Here is a 26,712-nt window from a genome sequence, read left to right as displayed (position 1 = left end):
TGTCTTGTTCCGGGAACCCCTAAGTTTGGGGAAATGCTGAGAATAAACATGTGGGTGGCTGGCATCCTTGTGGGGCAGAAGCAGATTTCCCGTTTCCAAAGAGAAAAGAGCAAAGGGAGGGGAGAACAAGGTGCGCTGAGCACAGGGCTTCCTAGGTGATAAGAACCACACCAGCAGCCAGGGCAATGAGGAGCACAGGGCTTCCTAGGTGATCCCACACTAGCAGCCAGGGTAATGAGGAGCAATAACAGACTTTGTAATCTTGCAGTTTGGGGCTGTGCCTGTTACCACCTGAAAGTCTTGACAGTTAAAGTTTCTGGACTCTGATGCCTCATCTGCAAAATGGGTACAATAATATTACTAGTTCCAATTGGCTGATGCATGAAGCAAACAAGATAATAATGAAGCCGGGCGGTGGTGGCGCACGCCTTTAATCCCAGCACTCGGGAGGCAGAGGCAGGCGAATCTCTGTGAGTTCGAGACCAGCCTGGTCTACAAGAGCTAGTTCCAGGAGAGGCTCCAAAACCACAGAGAAACCCTGTCTCAAAAAAAAAGATAGTAATGAAATACAGTATGAACGATGACCAGAACATAATAAGCACACTTTTGGTTTTGCTTTTTTAAATACATTTATGTATGTATGCATGTACATATATGTATGTGTGTATATGTAAGTATGCATGCATGCATTATATGCACATGCCACAGCATCCATGCGGGAACCACAGGGCAACTTGTGGAAGTCTCCTTTCCACCCCTGAGCCCTGGGGTTGAAACTCAGGAAATCGGGTAGTGGCGAGCACCTTTACCCGCTGAACCCCTCTGCTGACTCTGTTTTTGCTATTGTAAAGGTCTTTTTTTTAATCTTCTGTTTCACTGAGTGGCATCTGCTGCTGGTGCGGCCCAAGTAATGAGGATTCTCTTTCATCCAGCCCTGGCCACTGCCTACGGGAGGCCGTGGGAAATGGTAGGGTTCCATCTTCTAAGCATGTTTCACAGAGAGAAAGTACAGAAAAAGAGAGAGAGCCCATGATGCCACCATCCTTCAGCGGCATTTAGTTCGGGGCCGAGGGGATGTCGGCAAGAAAGAATTTACTGTGAGTTTTTCCCCCAAATGAGGACAAACAAGCTTGAAATGGAAGGGTATGTTTGTCACTGCTAATGACAGCAATCCTACGGTTTGGTTATACCAAGGTATATATAAGCCTATGATAGTGATTAATTTACTGTAAAACACAATTTAACTTTTCTCCTGCTGGTACACATTTAGATTATTTCCAGTTCAGGTTATTTTGTAAGGAAACCTAAGATAGCCATTCTTGTATATAACATTTGTACAAATTCCTGACTATTTTCAAAAACTAGACCCAGTAAAAGAAGAAATTGTTGAGTAACAGGACAGGAACTTGCAGGCAGCGGCACGTATTATCAAACTGTTCTCCAGAAACGACTACACCAATCTACTCTGCCACCAACAGCGCGAGAAGATGCTCTCGCCCCCTTCCAGGGTCAGATTTCTTTCAAATACTTTTTCGCTTTGACATTTTTATGTAATTGAGTCTAAAGGGCTTTTTTCCCCCTTTGTAAATGCTTCTGTTCCTTTTTTGACCTTAGAAAGCTAGCCTTTTCTCATCTCAAGGCCAAATACCAACACAGTTTCTCTCCTGGCTTTTGAGCCCTTAGCATATCAGTGCCTTGTCTGTGTGTGGTCTGACACAAGGCTCTTTCAACTGTAGCTTCTTCCACTCCATCTATTGGTTGTTTCAGGCCCACAAAAGTCTCTCCCTTCCCTACTCTTTGGGATGCAGGTTTTTCACTCATAAATTTTCAAATGGTCACGAGAGAATACATGGAGACGCCGACTCCAACTGCAGCTTCAGTTCTGACAGGCTGGAATGGCTTCCTGGGCCAGCGTGCACTCTGGAGCTGCCAGGAACATCACCATGAAGAACACAGGAAGGTCTGGCAGTTCTGATCAGTGGGAGATGGTCCAAGGCCATCCTTTCTTGTTGACCTGTCTGTCCTTGCAAGAGAACAGTGACTCTTACTTGCTGCAACTGCAGGGAGGGCTCTGTCAAGACAGGACGTTTTGGCTGTGTTTTCATAGTTCTTTCCATAAATTCCCAGACTGCTCCCTGGCCGTGAAACGTGTTCAAAATATATTTTGAGTCAATGAAAGGCTCAGAATGTTGTATTACTTTCTCCCGGAGCTTTTCTTGGCCCTTCGAATTTTCCCCAAATGACCTTTGGAATCATTGTCAAGCTGTGGAGCCTAGACACATTTTTCACTGAAATGCAAGATAAGACTACAGTGAACTACACTACTCACTCACACAATAGTGAAGGATAATGAATGTTGGCAAAAATGCAGAATACTCACCAGGCAGTGGTGGTGCACGCCTTTAATCCCAACACTCGGGTGGCAGAGGCAGGCGGATCTGTGAGTTCGAGGCCAGCCTGGTCTACAAGAGCTAGTTCCAAGACAGGCTCTAAAGCTACAGAGAAAGCCTGTCTCGAAAAAACAAAAAGCAAAACAAAAAATGCAGAATCCTCCCACATGCTAGTTGTGTAAAAATAAACTGATAACCCTGAGAATGGCCCGGGGGTCGAGAGAACTGGCTGCTCTTCCAGATGATCCGGGTTCAATTCCCAGAGCCCACAAGGCAGCTCCCAACTCCCTGAAACTCCAGCTTGCGGAATCTGGCACCCTCACAGACAGACATGCAGGCAAAGCACCAATGCATGTAAGAATGAATAAATATTTTTAAGTAGATATCTAAATAAATAAATAAACTGACATTTTAGGAAACTGCTGGGCAACGCCTACTATAACTGCGCCTAACACAAATAACCACAGACTTAGCAATTCTTAGGAAATCTCCAACAAAATGAGTTAGAACGCCAAAAACGTTAAGGTATTCACAGCAAGTTGATTCATGTCAAAAATGTTATATATAAAAAAAGCCCAGATGATGCCCAACAGCTGGAAACATAATTTACTGTCATATTGTCAGTCACACAATAAAAAACAACATAATAATGAGGATAAACTAAATGTGATAAAGTGTTAATCTGGATACAGAATACAATTTTATTAAGCTTAGAACAGGCTCATCCAAAGCGTGGATGACTCACTTTGGGATTCAAGTACATATGTATGTCAAAGGTTGTCTCTTGGACCATGGACACAGACCAACCACGGTAAAAGCATGTACAGGGGTGGGACAAAGACAGCTCGGTTGTCCTTGAGGAAGACTCTTACAGCCGCCACATCTCTAGAACACCATTCATAGCTCTCTGCAAATATTTCAGACAGGGATTCTCTGTGTAGCCCTCCCTGGCTGTCCTGGAACTGGCTCTGTAGACCAGGCTGGCCTCGAACTCACAGAGATCCACCTGCCTCTCTCTCTCTTCCAGTTTTTTGAAGGTAGTTTTAAGATGATGAAACACACACTTAAGAAGGCTCTTATACTTCTTTCAATTCTTTTGTATTTCTGCTTACAGCACACTGAACTCTGAGAGGAACCTTTCCCCGGGGTGCCCTCCACAAGGACAGCAGTGCTGTCTGGCCTGCTCCTAGCTGGCTTGTTAATAAAAGCCTGGGAGTGATGGCCTGAGTCAGAACCCTTATCATGCTTTCGGCCAGGAGTCACTCACTTCCCGGGGCTGACGGGAAAATTCTCTTTGACATTCTCTCAGCCAGAGAATCCATGTGCACACCAGGTCACCTGCCTCTGACGCCCTGTTCCAAGGACGGAAGAAAACAAAACGGGGTAAGAATACCGACAGCTGATATTCGCTGTTTCAGGGATCCCTGGTTTTCTCTTAACCGGGCCCACAATGTAAAAACAAAAGTGTGCTTATTAACTGAGGATGTATATTACAGCACCAAAGGTGAATTATAATAAATGATGAACAAAGAAATAAGTTAGCAAAGTATGTGTGATAGTGTACAAACAAAGGTGACAAACATTCATTTAAATTAAAGTCTAATCATATAGGTGTTTGCTTTACAATTCTATTTCTGTTTGAAAGTGTCACAATAAAAAGCTAAAATTCAAGGATCCTAAGGCTTTCATTTTAATATGCTGCTATGTGTTTAAAATGAAAGCTTTAAATAACATACAATTTTTCCACTAACTGGAAAAGGGGGTGTTTTTTCAAAAATAATAGTCTAAATTGCTAACATAAATGTGGAAAAATATACTTCCACATTCCAACTCAAAATACATGGACGAGAGAGCACGAACGGCAGCCTGCCTGCCTAGAAGGGACAGGGCAGAGTTCAAAACGCAGCACCGTAAGAGGGGTGGGGCAAATCCTACTCTCTCTGCTGCTGTGATAGCCAATGAGAGGAGGCAACCAAACAGACGATTATAGAACAAGCAGATAAAGCACCAGACATCAGTCATAGCTAGGAACAGCGCAGTTTTAAAGCTTGGAGAGAAACAGCTATACTGTTTATGTTATACTGTAGGAGGGGACTAAACAAGGCAGTATTTTATTCCCTGTATATGAAAACAACTGGAGGGAGAGGGAGAGGGACATCTGCATGGTGAGATCCACAGTCACAGCCTCCTAAATCTTCAACAATGATGAAAACTCGCTGTAAGAAAAAAGACCCTCAAACAAGTTTTCCTACAAACATTTCCTGGTGTATGCCACACTTCTGCTGCCAGCCCAATCCTAAAATTCCATGTAGGGGCTGGAAAGATGGCTCATAGTTAAGAGCACTGACTGCTCTTCCAGAGGATCTGGGTTCAATTCCCAGTACCCATATGGTAGCTCACAACTGTCTGTAACTCCAGGTCTAGGGGACTGGACACCTTGACACAGACATACACACAGGCAAAACACCAATGCACATAAAATAAAAATAAATAAACTACTTTTTAAAATTCCACATATATCTCACAGTCACTGGGTGGTACATCCTCCTTCTCATATATCTGGTCCCATTTCTGCAATGACACTTATCCTCTGGAGCTCCCTCTTCCCCGTTCTGTGACGGATGTCTCTGTGCACACCGTAGACACAGTCACACAGCCATCCCCCTCCACTATAAAAGGTCAATCAGGCTGGACACGGAAGCCCACACCTTTAATCCCAACACCTGGGAGGCAGAAGCAGGCAGATCTGTGAATTCAAGATTATTAGCCCTGTCTACTCAGTAAGTCTCCAGACTGTCAAGGCAATGTACTGAAACCCTGACTCCAAACAAACAAAGACCAATCGCTTTCAACTATTCCTTCAAGGTATCCCTCACTACCCAAGAGGTTAATTGGGACCTCTCTAAGAGGGTCATTCTCAAGGTCGGCCATCTTACAGCCACAAAACTAGCCCAAGCCCAAGCCCAGCCGCTTGGTGCTTGAAGTAATCAGAAAACTTTAAACACCCTGCACTTGTTGACTATCATGGCTTCTACCTGTTGACTGTCACAGCAAGCCTGCAATGATGCCCACCCCAACCCTGCTCGCTCCCACACCCTGTACTGCATGGCACCCTCCCTAACAGTCATATTTTAAAAATTCAAAATTTGAAAATTGCAGAAAAAACAAGTTCAGCCCAGAGAGGTTTTCTCCCAAAGCCTCCCCAGGCCTCCACAGGGTCCTCTTCTCTCCGGAACCCCCTCACGCTCTCCCTACCAGCGCCTCCCCTCGGCACACTGAACCCTGCAGTGTGCTTACTTGGTCTCTTTGCCTGCTGTGTGCTTGGAAGGCTGACCTGCGTACCCTGACCTCCTCCTGAACAGTCATCTACGTGTTTCTCCTTTGCTCATCCTCGCCTAACATCCATCATAGCACTTGACTTCCATGGCAAATCTCTGTTAATTAACACGAAGCTACAGCAAACGTGCTACAACAGAAAACCTTCACAATATTGGGGTTAAAACCAAAATTGACTGTCTGGAGTTCAACTTCCACATCCAGATAAAACCTTGGCTACCAGTCAGGCAATGGTGGTGAACATTTTTAATACCAGCACTTGAGAGGCATAGGCAGTTGGATCTCTGTGAGTTCAAAGCTAGCCTGGTCTACACGGTGAGTTCCAGGAGAGTCTCTAAAGCCACACAGATAAACCCAAATAAATAAATAAAACAGAATAACCTTGTCTGCCACTTTCCCCAAGAATGGCCTTCAAGGCGAATGTTTTTCTCTGGCATATTACAAATCAAGTACAACACCCCAGTCACTCTCTAACCATTGCCCAAAACTGGACCATTAAATTATGGTGTTCATGATACTTTCTTTGTCTGGAAAAAACTTCATACACTTCTCTAGCTGATAAACACCTATTCTTTCTCAATCCCAGCTCAAACCTTGTTTCTGCCCCTTTGATGGCCCTCCACAGGAAGATGTAACTGGTCTCACAAAATCTCCCGGCAAATTAATGTTGTGTCCTACTGATCAATCATATCAAGGTTCTGTCTTCTTAAATACACACCGTGAAATAGTTAAGGACAGGAGTCATGATTTATCCAATAGAGAACCTCAAAGAGGGGTGGACACACAGACTGCGTTTCACTTTTCTCAAAATCATGCAGTATAAAGCAGAAGCACGGACACTTCCTTTCTCTAGGAGCCAGCTCTCTTCCCCCATCTGCCAGGTCCATGGCTCTCTCATCTCCAGGACTGCCAATGCCCCATGACCCAGACACCAAGTATCCAGAGCTCAGCTGCGGCTCCTTTCCATGCTTCCTACTGCAACAGAACCCTTCCTCCTGCCTAGTTCTGCAGAGAAGGCTGGGACATTTCCCACAGAGTTCTCACTAGGGAGAAGATCAAGTCAGAAAAACTCATGAAGAGGAAAAGACACAGTAGACGGGTCTGTAGCACGTCAGCTGCTCAGCCCTACAGGTCCGGTCTGACAGCCCCATGGTGCCTCTTTCTCCTTTCACCCCTTCCTTCACCACAGCCATCACCGACACCAGACAGTAAATAAGAGTTCCTCCGCGTGCTGAGCCCAGGCGGATTTGGGTTGGTCCCACACTGTTCCGTCCTGATGAGGTTACCAGACCCTGTGCCAGATCCAAAAATCCCTTCTACAAACTGCTGATTTTGTTTTCTTCGTTTACCCATCTTCTCCCCCGCATCACCTCAGACTCTAAACCATAAAAAACCCTCATTCAAAAGTCACGTAGTCTCCTAGCTAGTGCCAAAGATTACAAGCCCAGCTTTGAGGCTCATCTGCACAGAACCCCACCCCCACCCCCACCCCGTTGGTCGGTCAGAGCTCCAACCCTCCCTGGGGATTTCCCTGGGTCAGCTGGAGCCACCTCTCCAGTCGCTAGACATTAACAAAAGGAAGGCGTACGTTTTCTTGATTTCCATCACTGGGGACCCTTTTCTAACTTACAATATTCTGTACTGGTTCTTCTTGGCTGCAAGCAAATGTAAAGGGGGAGAGCGAGGGGGTGGGGGGTGTGTATAAATTATATATAAATTCCAAACATCCTTGCAAACTTAACCTTCTTTTCTCCTTGGAAAATGTCTATATTCAATTTTTCTTTGGGGATCTTTGTGCTTCCTGCACACACGTGTGTGTGTGTCTTAACTATTTATCTTTTATGTATATGTCTGTGTGCCTATGTGAGTTTAAGTGCCCTCAATGTGCAGAGACTGTCAGATGCACTGGAACTAGTTACCGGAAGTTCTGAGCTGCCTGGAATCGGTGCTGGGACTGAATCTGGGCACTCTAAAAGAGCAGGAAGCACCATCAGCCTCTTAACCAAGGAGCCACCTCTTCAGCCCGTTTTCCCTGTATTTGCATCATTTAATTTCAAGAATTTTACTGAATCAATCTAAGCATGTCAGGTGCTTGGCAGTGCACACCAGTCAATATGTTAAGTAATTTTTCCTGGTTTTCATTATGAAAACATTCAAATATACAAAGTAGAGAAAAATAGTGAAATAAGGCTAATATTCCATTTCCTAATTTCAAATTTTTTCACAATGCCACTCATCTCCGCCCACCACCAGAGATGAGATTCCAGAGCAAGTCTCTACCATCGCACTGCCGTCTATAAATGCTTCAATGCACATCTCAAAGAGGCTGCCCCTTTGTTTTGTTTTTGTTTTTTGAGACAGAGTCTCTATTATATAGAACTGGGTGTCCTAGAATGTAGTGCTATTTCATTTGTATTTTAATAAATAAAGCTCGCCTGAAACAGCCCCGCTGGTCAGCCTTAAGGACCAGGCAGTGGTGACACACACCTCTAATCCCAGTAGCCACACTAGTTTGCCATAGAAATGCATACCTTTAACCCCAGCACTAGAGAGGAATATAAAATGGAAGGAGACACTCTCAGGCACCGTCTCATTCTGAGGATTCCTGGAGGCAGGATCACCATTTCAGACTGAGATAAAGGCAAGAGCCAATGCCTGGCTATTTTGTTTTTCTGACCTTCAGGTTAAACCCCAATATCTGTCTCTGGGTTTGTTTGTTTGTTTTTTTAATTTATTTATTTTATTATGTATACAACAATCTGCCTCCATGTATGCCTGCAGGCCAGGAGAGGACACCAGATCTCATTACAGATGGTTGTGAGCCACCACGTGGTTGCTGGGAATTGAACTCAGGTCCTCTGGAAGAACAGTCAATGCTCTTAACCACTGAGCCATCTCTTCAGCCCATGTCTCTGGGTTTTTATTATCCATGCCACACCAGAACTTGCTTTGTAGGCCAGGTTGGCCTACACAGAGATCCACCTCCCTCTGCCTCTGCCCCCTGAGTGCTTGTATTTAAGGAAAGCTCCACCATCATCTGGCTAAATTACTATTCTTAACCTCAAAATCCTGTCAGAGCTCAAGTTCCTAATTGTTTCTCCCTTCTTCAGTACTAAGGGTGATAGCCAGGGCCTCATTCGTGGTAGCCAAGTATTCTTAGACTAAGCCACAATTCAAGTCCTCCATTTTTTTTAAAAAAAAAAAAAAAAAAAAGAACATATTTTTCATGAAAAAAGTGAGGCCCGTGTAATCAACACTTTTCTATATCATAGTCAGTATCCATCAGTTTCCTGATTTGATGCTTTGATGCCTCTTTCCATCCAGATATGGCCTTGGCTAGCACTTTCCCCAAGGACAACCAAACACCAACATCCCAGCCATTCTCTAGCCATTGCTTAAGGTGGAGCACTAAAGTTATGCTGCCCCCTTCACACACCTGGCAAACATTGCTTAAGGTGGAACACTAAAGTTATGCTGCCCCCTCCACACACCTGGCACACTTTGGTTTGCAAGCACTGTCTTTTCAATGTTTAGAGAGAGAGGCCCAGATGTTTTTTTTTTGTTTTTATTGTTTTTACAAAACAAGCTTTTTCTTTTTTGGCTATGTTAAGCAATAACAACAACAACAAAAAAAAAAAAAAAAAAAAAGGATTTGAGACCCAAGGAAGACTTTTGGTGTACTAACCACTCATTCTCCAGAACCACGGAGTGGGGGGTACACAGGATTCTTCGCGTATCTGGGGCACCCCAGTGTTTATAACCATCCCAGCAGTAGGGATACAATGACCACAGCAATGATCAAAGCAAAACCAGCGGCTTCTTCTAACCTGGGGAGGGAAGTCAAGCCTCTCTGGCAGAATGGAGAACCGTTAGGATTCTGACACAGAACCTGAAACTTCCAAGGAGAAAACGCAGCACTGCCAGGGACCTTCAGAGACCCAGGACTCAACAGTAACGAGTCACATGACTCAATCCTGTTAACTGTATGACATGAAAGAAATTAAAATATAAGCCATACCCCCATCACTAGAATCCATCTATATGGTTTTCATATATTTTTTAAAACAGAATTATAAAGGATCCCTTTCATGAATCCTACATTAATATACTTTGGGGAATATTTTTAAATTTTCAACAATGAAATAAAAAGCTGTTTGAAATAATCTTCTAAAGTTATAGAACACAAACTAAATAAGAAACAAAATAGATTCCTTTATACTGACCTTCAAAAATATTGGTCTAAGCTCAGCTGGATCTGCTCTCTTGGTTAAAGCCACCTATAAATAAACATAAAAATGTTTATGTTATTAGAACAAAGCTGAAAAATCAAGCTAGCAGGAGGGAAAATAAACATTGGGTTAGAAATTAGTAGATTTCATTTTTGTACTTCAAGTACCAAATTGCTCCAGTGTGTAAACTAGTCCCCAGATTTTAATGTGGACTCTATGCGGCTTCTAAAATGATAACATTCTGTGTGAGAAGCCAGAAAAGCCCTTAATATCTAATATTCAATGTATAAAAAGGAAAAAAGTTGAAACAGATTAGTGAACACCTGGCATTTCTAAGCCACACCCAAGGGTAATGCATGCCTTCTCACACGGGAATATTTAAATATTAAGTACAACCTGTCTGCCAATCCTGCACAGGAGCCCAGTTCTTAAAAGTCGGTGAACTTGTAAATCATATTAAGGACCCAAAGGGAACTGCTTCCCACAGCTTGTCCATGAATGGCACGTACACCCACCGGCCTAGACAGGCCAAGGAACTTCTCCACCTCTCCCCAGTCTTAATAAATCATAGGTCTCCAAAGGTGTGACTATTATTCTTCACAGTCTAGAAACTCAAGGGACCGTGGTCACCTTCCACCAGTAAAATTTGACAGATTAGCTCAGAATAGGTGTTGTGCTTAATTCTCCAGGCCACAAAGTCCAAAAACATCACTGGGAAAAAAGCAAGACAAACTTGACCATAACTGCTCCAGGCCAACACAAAAGAACCCTTATGCAGAAGCAAACAGTGGGCTTATTCAGTGTCCCACCACCCAGTCCTGTTGGCAAAAGTGGGCCTAAGACGCGGGGCTCGGCAAGCAGAGCGTCACCTCGTGATACAACCAAGGCAGGGCCCCTGGAACCACCAACACTGGAGCCACGTCCCTATCCACGAGATTTATGCAAATTGTTCTAAATCCCTTCTGTGTGCTTGCAAAGGCTCTTCTGAGATCTTTAGACAATGGCTTTTCTGTCTTTCGGAAATGCCAGAGCTCCTTGGCCCACCAATGTCAGGAATAAATTTATTAACAAGTCACTGAAATGGGAGGTGGTCTCCAGGAAAGCAGCTGGATGGTCACCGCACTAACACTGATACTCTTTCCACTTCAGCCGAAAACCTGCCGCTATCAATGTCCTAAACCCCGAATTAGCTGGTGTCCTTTGCTGTTCAGTAACGGAGGGAAAACAAGACCACTAGCCAACCCAGCCATGATTGATGGTGCTGGTGACCACTAGCCAACACAGCCGTGATTGATGGTGCTGCTGACCTCCAGGTTTTAGAAGAGGAGGCCCTGTTGGTGGGAAGGTGAAGCCGGGATGAACACTCTTAGAAAAGGTGTCACCAAGCCCCTTCTACCTCCACTTCTAGAGGGGTGTCGTTCCTCCCATCACGGTAAAAACCCTACATCCGTGACAGGCTACTAACTAGGCACGGGAAAGGGGGACTGTGCACATGCTGGCCTAAGTTTCTAGTGGTTTTGTTTTCTTTTCTTATTTGCTATGGTTTTTTTTTTCCTTTAAAAGGCAATAAACTTTCTACACAATGAACTCGGCTTGCTGTCTGGACGCATGCTTGCACATCTGCTTAGGTCACTACACTACACACTTTATATGAACGACACCAAGCAGTGCTTTCCAGCACGTACCTCCCTGACCTGAATCCCATGGCACCATAACTTCCTGATCCCCAAAACATAAATCATGCTATGCTCCTGGTCAGAACTGGACCTCTTTGAGAGAAAAAGCAAACTCTTCACTTTGTAACCCATCCAGGGCCCAGTCACTAGAGAACACAAAGGCAAACAACCCCTCTGGGGGCCAATGCTGCAAAGTCACCCCCCTAGAATGTAAGAATGTACCTCCTAATTTACAAAGCATGGCTGGGTCCTCACAGAAAGTCTGAAAGGACACATTATTTTTCCCATTTTACAAACTGGGAAATCAAGGTTCAGAAAGAGTCATGTACTTCCTTTCCCTAAGTCGAGGAAAAGCCACTTCCCCCTTGCATTTGTGTTTTCTCACTCTCCAGTCTCCTGTCCCCCACATGATGAGCAGCTTCATCATGACCCAGCATGGAGGCAACATATGGCACAAGAGTAAAGAACAACACTATAAATGCAGTTTGCCTCGCAAGGCTGGGTCCGGGATGGTGGTTCATACCCAAAAACCCACTACTTCAGAGACTAAGGCAGAAGGATCTAGAGTTTGAGAATAGGCCAGATTACACAGAATGACCCTCTATCAGATAAACCAAGCCGGTGTTGTGGGGTATTTGTACAACGTACAGGAGGAGAGGCAGCAGTCATGGACATGTGGCAGGATGTAGAGTTAAGAGAAATGTGTTGATTTAACTTAGGAGAACCAGCTAGGAACAAGCCTAAGATATAGGTCAAAGTTTTATAATTGACAAATCTCTGTGCCAGCTGGGCGGTGGTGGTGCACACCTTTAATCTCAGCAAGGGAGGCAGAGGCAGGCGGATCTCAGTGAGTTCAAGGTCTATAAAGCAAGTTCCAGGACAGGCGGGGCGGTTACAGAGAGAAACCCTATCTTGGGGGAGGGAGGGTCTCTGTGTCATTATTTGGGAGCTGGCTGGCTGGGTAGAGAAAGACTTGCTATAACCAGTGAAAACCAAGAGGCCGTTGGTGTCAGACTGGCCTTACACAGGGTCCTTACACAGGGTACGTACGAGCCTGATCTCTTGACTCCCTGGCTGGCCTGCATTCTCTGACTGCCTCTCATTTCCTTGTCGATATAAGAGGTGGAAAAGAGGAAATTGTTAAGTACCAACCAAGCCCGGAATTTAAAGCATTCAATAAACACCATCCATCATCACTTTTGTATTTCTTATCCAAAAGCATTTGTCTTCTACCATGACCGCATGTCTAAACGATGAGTAGCCTACTTCACAATTCAGAAGACAGAACTAGGAGAGAAAAGGGGAAGTCAGGGCTCTAGAAGATGCTCACCAAAGCCCCAACCGAACACCAAGGCCATAGTAACACATCAATAAATCCCCCCACACACACTTCTCATAGCATACTTAAGGCTTCTCTTGAAAACAGACCCAAAGGCACAGGTGTGGTAAGTGGTAAACAATCATGCAGGAATTTGCCGGAGACTGAGACCCATTGACACCCATCATTCTTAAGCACAAAGAACCGTGGAACCGGGAGATCATTTCTTAAAACTTAGCACCAGTCTCCTGGATCTCACATGTAGTCACCCCATCTACTGCCCACTCGGCAAACACTAGCTGGCTATTTGGAATTTCCATTTTGGCTTCTACTCATACCCTTCCCTCCCCCTACCCACCCTCCATCCCCTCCCCCCCCACCCCCATCATACCCTGCAAAGGAGGAGCAATCACACTGATGACCATATAAAGTTGCAGTGATGGCTGGAGAGAAGATGGCTCAGTGGTTATGAGCACTGACTGCTCTTCCAGAGGACTCAGGTTCAAACCCAGCCCCCACATGGCAGCTCATAGTCTCTGGGCGATCAGACCTTCACACCACTGCACATAAACTAGAGTTGCGGTGAGACCGACGATGAGCTGAAGGAGCTCTGAGAAGATACGTGCGGGACAAAGTTATCCAGAGAAATGGCCTTTCCTTCTAAGTCAACCAAGGACACCTGATCTGTGCACACTTCATGATCGAAGAGCCTGCAGTTCAGACATAGCGTATTCTTGGGCTTCAGAAGATTTGTCAAACTTGAGACAGTTTCCAGATGGCACACCTAAGTACACACACACGTTTAGGTGTGTGCCTCTTACATAATAACATGTAAATATATACAAGTAAAGCACTATTCATTTAATTACTTGATGTTATCATTACTTATCATTATCTTATTCTTTATCGCCTGCACTGAAAGTCTGAAGTGCAATGGAGTCTAACATTACAACAAAAAATTGTACTGTTTTACATAAATGAAGTAATCCAAATCTAAGGAGAGTTCTTTGCAAGTGACTATGAAATATCATTTGATATTTAAATCAGCACAGTAGAGTACTTTTTACTCAGTCAGATAACATGTTGCAACAGTTCCAAACAAGACAAAAAGAAGCAACGGGCTGCATGGCTGTTACTCCCATACACCGGGAAAGGTCTAATAGGATTTAACTTAGAATGGAAATTTCAAAAGTCCATGCTATGATGGTAACATCTGAGCATCATGAACTACGTAATATGCTTTAACGAGATAAACATTAGTCACACCTATGTGACTAGCTCACCAATAGCATTTGTAAAACACACACAAACTAGGTTACATTTTTTTTTAAATTAACATAATGACACAACTTCAGTAACTAGCTTTTTCATAAAGGGAACAAAAATATAACAGGAAGAACCAGAAAGGTGTCTTTCAGAGCAGATAAACCCTGTCATTCCAACAGGCAGTAGCATTGCCAATAGCAGGGGAAGATTTCTACACATAGGAGTATTTATTAAATCGGCTTGCTTACCCTGGAGTCAAGCCACAGTGCCAGGCTCATTCCTTTCACAAACTGCAGTGGCACATACTTGTGCTCTCAAAATAGTCGGTAGGTGTGACAGACGGCAGCAGGGACAAATCCAGCACAGCTGGGTATGGTAATCCCCATCCGTGAGAGACAGAGTCAGGAGATGAGGAGTCAAGACCCTTCTCAACACTTGTCAAGTTTGTCTGAGACCACCTCAAGATGGAAGAGACCCTGTCTCAAGAGGGAAAGAAAGAGAGAGAGAGAAAAAACTGGATCACTCCTTTCAGGAGGCTCTGAAAATCCCTGAAAGCTTCCTCAGATCATGCCAGCCTCTCTCTGCAAAGAGGCCCTCAACTGATAACTCAGGGTCCCTGTGAGCGAGACAGAGACTGGTGGCTCCTTCAGAAGTGCTTGCACTCACATGTCCACACCACATGCAAACGCACACATATACACGTAATTAAATTAGTTTTGAAAAGATAAAAGGAGGATTCAAAAGCAAAAGGAACTTTTTAGGCCCCTGAATTCAGAATCTCTGGAATGGCCATACGTATATTATAGTTGAAATACAGTATTTCTCCCACCAGCTTGTGTGTTTGAAGACTTGGTCCCCGTTAGTGGGAATGCTGTGTGGGAGGGAGGGGGTCCCAGTTGGAGGAAGTCTGGTGTGGGGGGCAGGCTCTGAAGTTTATTGCCTGGCCCTTCTTTCTGTCAAGTGTCTGCTTCCTGACAGGAACAAGCTCCCACCTCCATAGCCAAGAGATCCCCTTGCTGCATATGCTCCCCACGACGAACTATATTCCTCTGAACACTGAACTCCTCCCTCCCTTAGACTGCTTTAGCTAGGTATTTCATGACAATGATAAGAAAAACAACGGATATAACTGTATCTTTAAAACTGTAAGCTGGAGGGGGGGGGCTGGAGAGATGGCTCAGAGGTTAAGAGCACTGGCTGCTCTTCCAGAGGTCCTGAGTTCAATTCCCAGCAACCACATGGTGGCTCACAACCATCTGGCCTGGGATCTGGCACCCTCCTCTGGCGTGTGGGCATACATCGAGGCAGAATGTTGTATACATAATAAATAAATAAATCTTTAAAAAAAAAATGTAAGCTGGGTGGTGGCAGCAGGGCATGCCTTTAACCCAGCACTAAGGAGGCGGAGGTAGAGGCAGAGAGATCCCTATTGTAATGGTCTGTCCTGTCTCTCTAAGAGACAAGCCATACCCACTCCCTCCCTGCCCTCTGAGGCAGGCAGAAGCAGGAAGGGAATTCCTCGCTTTTCTGTCTCCCTCTTCAAGAGGCAGCTTCTGTCTCTGTCTCTTCCCTTCCATAATCCACCAAATCAATATCCAACCTCACTCTGCATGGCATGCCTATCCATCTGTCTCTCACCTGCCACATGGTTCCCTGCCCAGAACCAGCCATCTTCGAAGACCTGCGGTGTGGTCTCGTGGCATGCCCATCTGTCTGTCTAGCCTCGTGGCCTGCTGCAGCCACTAGGGGAACTGCACCGTCCTTGCCTGGGACTGGCTGCTCTCGGGAACTGCCGCCTGCCAATGCTGGGGACCTGCAGCATTTCTACCACTGCAGCCGCCAGGGATCCTGAAGCATTTTTAATTAATCCATTAAACCTATGAGTGTGGGGCCAGCCTGGTCTACAGAGCAAGTTCCAGGACAGTCAAGACAGAGAAACCCTGTCTCAAATAAATAAATAAATAAATAAATGAAACAAAACAGAAAGAAAAAAGGAAAACTATAAAAATAACAAAAATAGCATATTTTTAAAACTATTCAGAAGATTACATTGGGTGGGGGCGTAGAGCGACCAGCTTGACAGCAGCTGCCAAAAACAAGACCCAGTCCTGCTGTCCTTCAAGGGTGTCTCCCAACTCACTTCCCCAACTCAAGACATCTGAGAAGTCAAAACAACTGCAGGATTGCTTACCCAAAAGATACCTGAAATGATTATTTATCTTTGATATGTAAAAGCCAGAAAAGGAGCCAGGCAGTAGTGGCGCACACCTTTAATCTCAGCACTGAAGAGGAAGAGGCAGGTAGATCTCTGTGAGTTTGAGGCCAGCCTGGTCTACAGAGCTAGTTCGAGGATAGGCTCCATAGCTACTAAGAAAGCCTGTTTCAAAAAAAAAAAAAAGTGACTCATCAAAAGCAGGCCCTCATATGTACATGTGAAAGCCAGCACGGGGTAATGAGAATAAAGAAGCCAAGAGAATCCGAGGACCTAAACCTCAAGGAAAAGTGCTCCTGGGGTTGCCTAGCAACTCTTTCTGCGTCCTCCTGCACTGTAGGCTACATGGCTAACATTATACTTCTCAGACTCCTTTGCAGCTATATGGCCCAGGGCCTGTCAATCAGAACTGTGGAGGCACTGGCAAGAAAAAGACTCGGAGCTCCGGTCACTAGCAGACACCGTTGTTGATAGTGACTGGTTTTCCTGTGACACTGTCCTGCCCTCCCACGTCGTTCATAGCCTGTCCTCCAAAACATCCCTCCACTTGGCAGGAGACATCCCGACTGTGTAGGAGGCCACGGCTCCCTTGGTGGCCCGCTCGGCTCTGAGGCTCTGGAAGTAATTCCTAAGAGTTCAACCTCAAGTCTGTTTCTTCACCCACCCAACAAATTCTATAAGCCATTTAATAGTCTGTAATAAATCTCCCTCTGCTGAAACCAGGCAGGGAGGATTCTGTTCCCCGCAAGTCAACCTTAACTGATACAATCAGTTATTGCAAAAGAAAGTTTGGAATTCCTTAAAACCACAGTTACCACTGCTTTGAGGGAAGAAAGAGGTGTCTCATCAAATTTACAAAAATCATTTTTTACTGAAGTCACTGAATCACTCAGTAGAGCCTTCTGTTAAGTTTAGGTTCTCGTAAGTGAAGAGCTGTAATTACAGAAGAAGTGACTGAGGTATAAATCGGTATATAGACAAAATGCCGAGTTAAGCGTTCTTCAACCACAACATTTCTGGGCAATCAACCCTCAAAGGTTCCTGTCACTCAACAATTCACTTCCCAGGCACCCGAGGGCCCATGGGGTAATTAACAGGCAGGTCACTTCAGGGTGCTGCCGACGCTCATCAGAACAACTCTAACTTGTGACTCTCTGCTGCTGCAGACAACTTTAAACCACTCTAAACCATCGCGATTAAAAATCTGGTATTAAGAAGCAAAGTGTAACAGTTAAGCAATCGATGGTGGTGTTTCAGCTGTGGGTTATGTTACGCCAAAAAGGCTTTAAACACACTTTCAACTCTCCCATTGTCATCAAGCTAAACGTTCCCTGGAGGAAGAACTGAGAAGAGACACTACGAAGATTTTTCTAAGAGACACACTTTTCTATGTACATGCCCGTGCCTTATAAAGACGCCAGGAGCTGCTGGCATCGCCAGGAGTCCACAGCAGAAGTTTGGAAGATCTTGGGACCCAGCCAGGCCTAATGACCTCAGGCCAGTTAGTTAACATCTCTGAGTTTTTAAATTTGTGCTTACAAAATAGGCAAAATGATAAGAAACTCTTTCAAATGGTTACCTAACAGCCAATTAGAATGAAGAAAAAGTATCCTCATAATCCCAGCTGTTAAAGGTGGCAAGGATTAGCATCAGCTACTGCCAAATAAAGCAAGCTGATAACAAGACTGCAGGACACTTCTGCTCTCAGAGACAAAGGGAAGGTAATGGGCCCAGACTATAAATAACTAGGTAACTGAACTCAGACCTAGATAACAAAAGATGACAAGTTAAAGAGAAAAGCAGTTCCATAAGAATTGGAGGGCTAGGAGCATATTACCATCAGTAGACTGTGTGATTAGCATATAAAAAGCCTGGCTTCGGTTCCCAGAGCTGCACAGACCAGGCATTGAGGTTCACACCTGCAACCTTAGCACTGGGAAATTCAAGGCTAACCTGGACTACAAGACTACAATGAGACCCTGTCATAGATAGATAGATAGATAGATAGATAGATAGATAGATAGACAGACAGACAGACAGACAGATAAAAATGCTATGGACTGTCTGCTGTCTCGTGAGGAAAGCTGGAGAACCAGCCGAGACCAAGGAGCGGCCAACAGTATCCTCACATGCCTAGCATGGCTTGGGAAGAATCCCATCACATTCAAAGCAGGTCACGCTGACTGCCTGTTAGGTGAACTGAAGGGAAAATGGCCCCTCCTCCTATGCCCTCATTACTGCCTTCTTCTGAATCACGTCACACTTGAGTGTCTGCTTGGCAGAGTCTAGTCACTGCTACAGGCCTTGTCTGCAAGGGAAGATGGAAACTGAGCTGACCCTGTGCAGAGAGAGGCAGGACTGCTTTTATGAGGATTTGCTCCAACACAGGAAAGCTGACCAAAGGATGATGGGTAACTGGAAATGTCAAAATGAACTTGATTGGGTAAAGTCACCAGACATACCCCTTGCTTTCCAGACAGCCTTACTGTCAGGTCCCAAAGGAACCTGGGACAAGTAACCACCTGCAGCTCCTCTTAGCAATCCAGGAACTGGGCTTCCCGTTCCTTCACCCAGATCCTGTCGGTCATGGACTCGCTTTGCTTCACCCTTGGTCCTCAGCTCCTCTCTTCATCCAAAACACTGTCCCTCTCCTTTCTTCCTCTTCTGCTCTCTCCAATCCCTCTTCTCACTGCCTGGTCAACTCTACTGGCCTGGTCAACTCTACTTGCCGTGTTCAATCTGGACTCAGTCGGATGCTCCACTCTCCCTCAATCTACAGGCAACCCTACCTAGGAGCAGTCCTGCCCTATTTCCATGCCCTGTTGAGAACACAGCAGATCAAGCACAGGCTGATCTGTCCCAAGTCCATGCCTTCTCCTCGGGATCAGAGTCCAGTTGGTCAGGTTGCCTCGGAGCAGGTTTCTCAACCTTTGCTGTAGGACCCATGACCTCATTCTTTGTTGCTAGGTAGGGTTTTTTTATTATTATTATTTTGGTTTTTCGAGACAGGGTTTCTCTGCAGCTTTGGAGCCTGTCCTGGAACTAGCTCTTGTAGACCAGGCTGGCTTTGAACTCACAGAGATCCACCTGCCTTTGTCAGGATTAAAGAAAGACATGCTGCTAGGTAGGATTTTACTGACATTCTTAACCTCCTCCCACTAGGTGCCAATAGCATCAGGATGGGACAACCAAACAACTTGTCAAATTACCTCAGGTGGGAGCGGAAGCAAAGGGCATCATCACTCAACCCCCAGCCGTCAAGAACATGAGAACTAGTGATTGCTTCACATGTGCACTTCCCATCACTTATGAAGGCTGGAGCTGACAGACAGGCACTGACAAGATCCTCCCCCAGGATTAACAGTGAGTGGCCAGTACATGTTGTATCATGAGGACACACACTTCCACACAGTATATACCGGAGGTAACGTCTTTGGACTGGATCATTTAGTTTTGGTCACAGCAACATCCTGGTTGCTTTTACTGAACCCTTAATTCCACACAAGGCCTAGTGCTCAGATTTTCAAAGCAGATCTCATGTAAGCACCACTCAAGCTCTTTAAGGTGAAAAGCCATTAATTCCTCAGGTTTTCGGAGGAAGAAACAGAGGTATTTCAGATTCTTAAATGTGTAGCTATATGTTATAAAGTCAGAAAGGACACCAAAATCCAGGCATTTGAATATTCTTTTCAACACTTGTGAGGAGGTCTGGAGCCCTCTGATGAATCCTGCCACTGGACCACACTAGACATGAAATTCAAGTCTTTGTCACTTAGAATCTTCACCTGCCTGATGAAGAATATTACTCTCCAGTATTATATGCTGAACTTAGTCTAATTTTTATAGCATAGAAATTACAGTATAATTAGGAACCAGCTGCAATTGTAATTATCCCTCCCAATATAATTTGTTACATATTAGCAAGTGTCAAATTACTACTGCTCCTTACATGAATAACACCTGATTGCACTGTCCTGAAGACAGGAGAGCATATTCCTGTCGGAGAACAAAGAAATATAAAGCATATGACATAGTTATAAAGTACTGAAAGGCCCTACTTAAGCTATCACAACTTACTAGAGGCCAGACAACATCACAAAAACTTAGAATGGTTTTCTGAGAGAGAACATCTAACTCAGTGCGTATAGAGGGAGAGAAAGCAAAGGAACAATAGAGAAACTGCTTCCACCAACTGACATATCTGTTCAAAACGGGGCTGGGCACCAACCTCCTCTAAATAGAGCAGAGTTGAAATTCAGATGGAAGCAAAAGAAAAGTAGCATTCTGCACAGCCAAGAGCCCCATCCGGGGGCTGCACCTTTCTACTCGACTGGGCACTCCGCTACACTCCTGCACACCCCAGGGACTTTTGATGGGACTTCAAAGTCATGGCTGATACTCCCACAAAGCTTACCATGCCCCTGGCTCTATTCTAAGCTTTGCAAACATAAACACATTGGAGCTTCCCAACTGCCTCCCCCAGCAGGTGAAATGATGCCACTTGGTAGATGAGGCAATTGAAGTATAGACAATGTCCTGGATAGTTTTTACGTCAACTTGACACAAGCTAGAGCGATCTGAGGGGAGGGGCCACAACTGAGAGATGCCTCCATAAGACCAGGTGGTGGGGCATTTTCTTAATTAGTGATCGATGCGCAACGATGTAACCCGTGTGGGGGCCATTCCTGGACTGGTGGTCCCGTGTTCTATAAGAAAGCAGGCTGAGCAGGCCACAGGGAACAAGCCAATAAGCAGCACCCCTCTATGGCCTCTACATCAGTTCCTGCCTCCAGGTTCCTGCTATGTTTGAGTTCCTGTCCTGGCTTCCCTCCATGATGAAGTGGTATGTGTAAGGTAAAGAAATCCTTTCTTCCCCAACTTGTCTCTTGGTATTTGTGTTTCATCATAGCAACAGAAACCCTAGCTAAGACAGACAGGTCGAGCAACTTGATGAGATGGCACACAGCACATGGCAGTCTTTTTGTTTTATTTTGGCTCATTTTTGCTGCTGGTTTTTCGAGACAAGGTTTCTATGTGTAACAGTCCTGATTGTCCTGGAGCTTGCTCTGTAGACCAAGCTGATGTCACCCGCCCGGCTGGCAGATTCTTAATAGGAACACAAATCCATGGTTTAAAGCAAAGCATTATCCCACTTCTCAGATGCATAGAACCAGCCTAAGATGAAGAGAGCAAGAATACTCAGTTCAAAAGAAAGCCTTATTTATATAGCAATTCCGTAACTGCTAAACACAAAAGGGGAGTGGGAAAAGACACACAAGAATGGTTGCTTATAAATACTGAATTACTGAGCTGGGCATTGGTGGCACACCTAATCCTAGCACTTGGAAAGCAGAGGCAGGTGGATTTCTGTGAGTTTGAGGCCAGCCTGGTCTACAGAGTGAGTGCCAGGACAGACTCCAAAACTACAGAGAGAAATCCTGCCCCGAAAAAACAAACAAACAAACAAACAAACAAACAAACAAATAAATAAATGTTGGATTGCTGTAAAATTTCAGGTGAGAACAATGGCATTGTGATCCTGCTGTTAGGAAATCTTTTTTTTTTTTTTTTTGGATTTTTCGAGACAGGGTTTCTCTGCAGCTTTTGGTTCCTGTCCTGGAACTAGCTCTTGTAGACCAGGCTGGCCTCAAACTCACAGAGATCCGCCTGCCTCTGCCTCCCGAGTGCTGGGATTAAAGGCGTGCGCCACCACCACCCTGCCATCTGGACCTTTCTTATGGTCTCTGCAATGGGATGTTTAAATTCTGGCTCTTTCACTAACAAGTAACATGAACTCAGGGATTTTTTTCTCATCTGTTAAAAGGGAGAAGGGGATAAAGAGTGCATGGCGGTGGTGCCCGCCTTTAATCCCAGCACTCAAGGCAGTGGTAGGCGGATCTCTGGGAGTTCAAAGCCAGCCTGGACTACAGAGTGAGTACCAGAAGTCACTCCATAGCTACTGAGAAATCCTGTCTAGAAAAGCCACAAAAAGAGAGGAGAAGAAGGGAGGGAAGGAGGAAGGGAGGGAGGGAGGGAGGGAGGGAGGGAGGGAGGGAGGGAGGGAGGGAGGGAGGGAGGGAGGGAGGGAGGAGAAAATGCAGCAGCCTCACACTTTCAAGGACAAGACAGTCCAGCTCAAAGAAGCGGCCCAAGAGACCAGAGCAGGGGGACACTGCATAGCATTCTCTGAAGCAGAAGACTTGATCCAAATGGCAGCAGGTCACACAGTTGATCTGATGGCACCTGTGAACTCTTACAATTAAACAACTACAGATGAACGAAAAGTCGAAAAAGGCACTAGAAAAATACACAGGTGATCATCTCGTCTGTAATATGAAGCGAGAAGGCTGGTTTTAAATACCGCACAGATGAGAAATCACACAGGAAGAAGTGGATCAACATAAAATATGAGTCAGTTAGATATCAAGCAGCTGAGAGGGCAAAAACAAGACGCAAACAGGGCAAGGGGGCAAGGTTCTTGATTTAATTGTCCTCTCAGAACAAATCAATATGAAAAGGCTAATGACCCAGGAGAGAATCAGGCTAAAGGTCACCACCAGGCTCGATTCAAGCTATTGAGACTGAACATCTCCATGAGCCATGCTGCACAGAGGACCGAGGGCTGAGCGTGGAAAGAACGAAGATGGGAGACAAGCAGAAACTAGACTCCTCCAACCCAAAGCCCACATCAGTGGGAAGGAAACAGGGTATGAATGCGAAGAAGTACATACATCTCTTAGAGATGAGCACAACAGTCAAATAAAAGAGCTGAGGGGCCGAGGATAGTTCAGGCAATAACGTGTTTGTCAGGCAACTAGAGAGTCTGAGTTCTCATCCCCAGCCCTCACATAAGATGCCAAGTGTGGCCACACATGTATGCAATCCCAGCCCCCTGGGTGGGGAAGGGCAGACATGGTGGATCCTGCAGTTTGCTGACCCACCAGTCTGAATAGGTGAGCTCAGGTTCGTTGGAGAACAGACCTCTTTGAGAGCAACTGAGGAAGCATGAATACCCTGCATTAACTTCAGGCCTCTACAAGCATGTACACAAATTATTTAATTAACTTAGTTAACATTTAAAAAACTGAATAGGAGAACAAGAGAAGAAAGGAAGGAGAGAGAGAGAAAGAGAGAGAATGAACAAACAAACATACGTGTGATGGCACACACCTTTATATTACTAACACTACGTGGAAGAGGCAGGCACGCCCCTGGGGGTTCAAGGTCAGTCTGGTCTACAGATTGAGTTCTAGGCCAGGCAGAGAGATACATCTCAATACCCTCCTTCCCCGACCCCCACAAAAAAGAGAAAAAACTGTACAAATGGCTTAGGGAATGGTCCCCAAGAGCAACAGTTCCAAGAGGATCTGATTCCTCTAAGCCAGGAATGAATGCTGGGGCTGAGTTCTGGTTTCTCATCTCTCCAAATGGCCAGCCTTGCCTGAAAGATATGGGATGGCACAGAAAAACTATGGAACTAGACCACAGGAGGCAGAAAGAAATAGTTACTGGGGATCAAACTGCCAAGGTCATCTCTTCGGGGGGGACAGGTCACAGAGAGGAGCCGAGCAGGTTTTTCAGGACCATCAGCAGAGAGGAGACCTGAACTTATAGAGGCTGGCACGACTGAGCTGGAACTGGGTGCCCCGCCAGAATCAACTGGCCTTTGGAGAAAAGCTAAAGGCGGTTCCGGAAGTTCCTGGTGAACAGACACTTCCTCAGAGATCTGCTTTGTTCACCAACAGAAACCTTTAGGACTGTTTACCCAGTCAAAGTCCTTCAAATGACGACAATGTCACCAGCAGTGCCATTTGAGGGATGACAGCTGTATGGGAGGGTGTGACTGGAACACAAATCTAGACACTAAATGTCCTAATGGACAACTTGGGAACCAGATGTCTGTTTTCACGATGGAAATGGCTTCCATCTATTCCTGATTTCAGCCCATCTCTTAGTTCTGTTTGTTATCACTTCCAAGGAGGGAATGTTACAGGGTCCTTGATGGGATGCTGCAGAGGACACTAGGGGAAGGTGTGTTTTCCTGCTCAAAAGAATGCAATCTGTCTCTGGCATTGGGTGGACACTAACATTCTAAACTCGCCAAAACCAAAGAGTTAGTCCAACGAGGCCTAATCACCAGACCAAAAAAAACACCCTTAGGAAGGCCATGCTAAAGCTATGGGAGGACAAATTATCCCTTTGATGGGATCACTCCCCCCCCCCCTTACAAAAAACCCTACCCTCAAAGCAGCCACTTACTGAACCATTCAGCTCAATTATGTCTGCCGGTTTTTCGGAAGTATTCACACCAGTAGAACTTTCCCTTCTCCTTTTCTCTCTTTTTCTTTCAGATACTAGCCATGGCGTGGACATGCTTTCGGAACATTATGGGTTTTCTCACCCTTCCTCTGAAGCTCCTTCCCTACTAAGCCTACTTCTGTCCCATGGATGTTTGTCTTGCCTCTCTATAGTTGAGGCCCATGCCCAACTAACTCAAAAGGCATAGGTCCCATCTTCCTCGGCGGGAAGCTGAGATTTACCACTTGTCTGTTCTGGGATCTTCCTTTTAAACTCTAAAAATAATTGTCCTAAAGTCCATTCTTAAATTACTAACAAGACTAAAAAGCCCCAAGAGGGAACCCCTGCTTTCTTAGTAACAAATTAACCCCCTAAGTGGAGCTCCCCAATACTTTAAGTAACAATAGCACTCATTAGTCCCCACGTCACCTAATGACCCAGGATACTTGGAGCTGGCTGCAATGTTGTTTGGACTTGCTAGCAATTGTTCCTAACAGTGCAACTGAACTTTCATAATCAAAAGGGACTGTTTGTCCAGGCTTCACCTTTGGAAGAAGCCTCTGTTTCACAAGAGACTCATCTACTTCAGATAGTCGAGCACCACAGTGTCATTAGCTGCTTACTTGTTAATTCCATCGGGTAAGAATAAGACCGCTACCACATTTGATACCAAAGCTTTAATTAAATACTGGCCAGGTCCATACCAAATACCTGGGAAATGGCCCAGAATCGAGGTTTACAAAGGCTTAAGAAGGAAAACCCATAATTCATTGCATTTTCAATCAGGTCCAATCAGGGGCAAGCGCCAGGCAGTGGTGGTGCACGTCTTTAATCCCAACACTCTGGAGGTAGAGGCAGGCGGATCTCTATGAGTTTGAGGCCAGCCTGGTATACAAAAGCTAGTTCCAGGACAGACTCCATTGAAAAACCAAAAAGAAGAAGCCTTAGCAAATGAATAAACTCCAATAAATACAGTTGTTCCAAGTGAAACAACTGTTTCATTCATTTATTTTTAACCCAGATCAAGCACTGCATGTGGTCACATCTCTTTGGGAATCCCTTTTCTTCATCCCTTTCCACACATAATACCTTTGTAAAGTCAGGCCCACTTTCTATTAGATTCAGATTAAGGAGTTTTGGCAAGAACTTTACAAAGATCTTCATTGGTACTTCCCATTGAACCATTTCAGTGTGTACAAATGCAAGTTTCCGCACGTATTTTCGACCACTTAATTGAAATATAATTCCATTGTAGAGGTCCTTTGCTCCTCTTGAAAGGAGTTTACCAGGTAACACTGAGAAGATGGGAACTCTGACAGTCACCAAAGGGTCAACATCTGCAGATAAATCTTATCTGAATCAATTATTATTTGCAAATTACAGAATGATTCTCATCTTGTTTTCTAGTTCTGATATCTTGTTTTACGTTTTCCTAAGTCAACAAAACTAAAATAAATAAAACTAAAAATAATACAATAAAAATCAAATCACTTTGACTCCTCTGAGAAGTAATAATCCATTACGGACTACTAGAATTTTTTTTTTATTTATTATGCATACAACATTCTGTCTGTGTGTATGTCTGCAGGCCAGAAGAGGGCATCAGACATCACTACAGATGGTTGTGAGCCACCATGTGGTTGCTGGGAATTGAACTCAGGACCTTTGGAAGAGCAGTCAATGCTCTTAACCACTGAGCCATGTCTCCAGCCCCCTAGAATTTTTTAATCCAATGTTACAATCTATTTCTAATTAGTCTTTGTTTAGTAATCTAACATATTATATTAAATTTACCTTTTTAATTTTTTCTAATTTTCTTTTCTGTGCATTGATGTTTTGTCTGCATTCATATATGTGTAAGGGTGTTGGATCCCCTGGAACCATAGTTACAGACAGTTGTGGGCTGTCATGGGGGTGCTGAGAATTGAACCTGGGTCCTTTGGAAGAGCAGCCAGTGCTCTTAATAACTGAGCCTCTCCAGCTCCCT

General features: G+C 44.8%; 1 protein-coding gene across 2 annotated transcripts in view; it reads right to left on the bottom strand.

The window, feature by feature from the left end:
• The window catches only part of Slc25a13 (solute carrier family 25 member 13), a 189,322-nt gene that overhangs the window by 151,980 nt on the left and 10,630 nt on the right, over positions 1–26,712 (bottom strand). Inside the window, exon 2 of one of the 2 annotated variants that reach the window (XM_057769944.1) lies at positions 9,950–10,003. In XM_057769944.1, the coding sequence (XP_057625927.1) occupies positions 9,950–10,003 (54 nt within the window). Of the gene's footprint in view, positions 1–9,949; positions 10,004–26,712 lie in introns of those variants that run through there. The other variant, XM_057769954.1, reaches the window with a different exon arrangement.

This window comes from Chionomys nivalis, chromosome 1, assembly GCF_950005125.1.
Source record: "Chionomys nivalis chromosome 1, mChiNiv1.1, whole genome shotgun sequence".
Lineage (NCBI taxonomy): Eukaryota > Metazoa > Chordata > Mammalia > Rodentia > Cricetidae > Chionomys > Chionomys nivalis.
The sequence above is the reverse complement of the archived record's forward strand: the minus strand, read 5'-3'. Positions and strand labels throughout refer to the sequence as shown.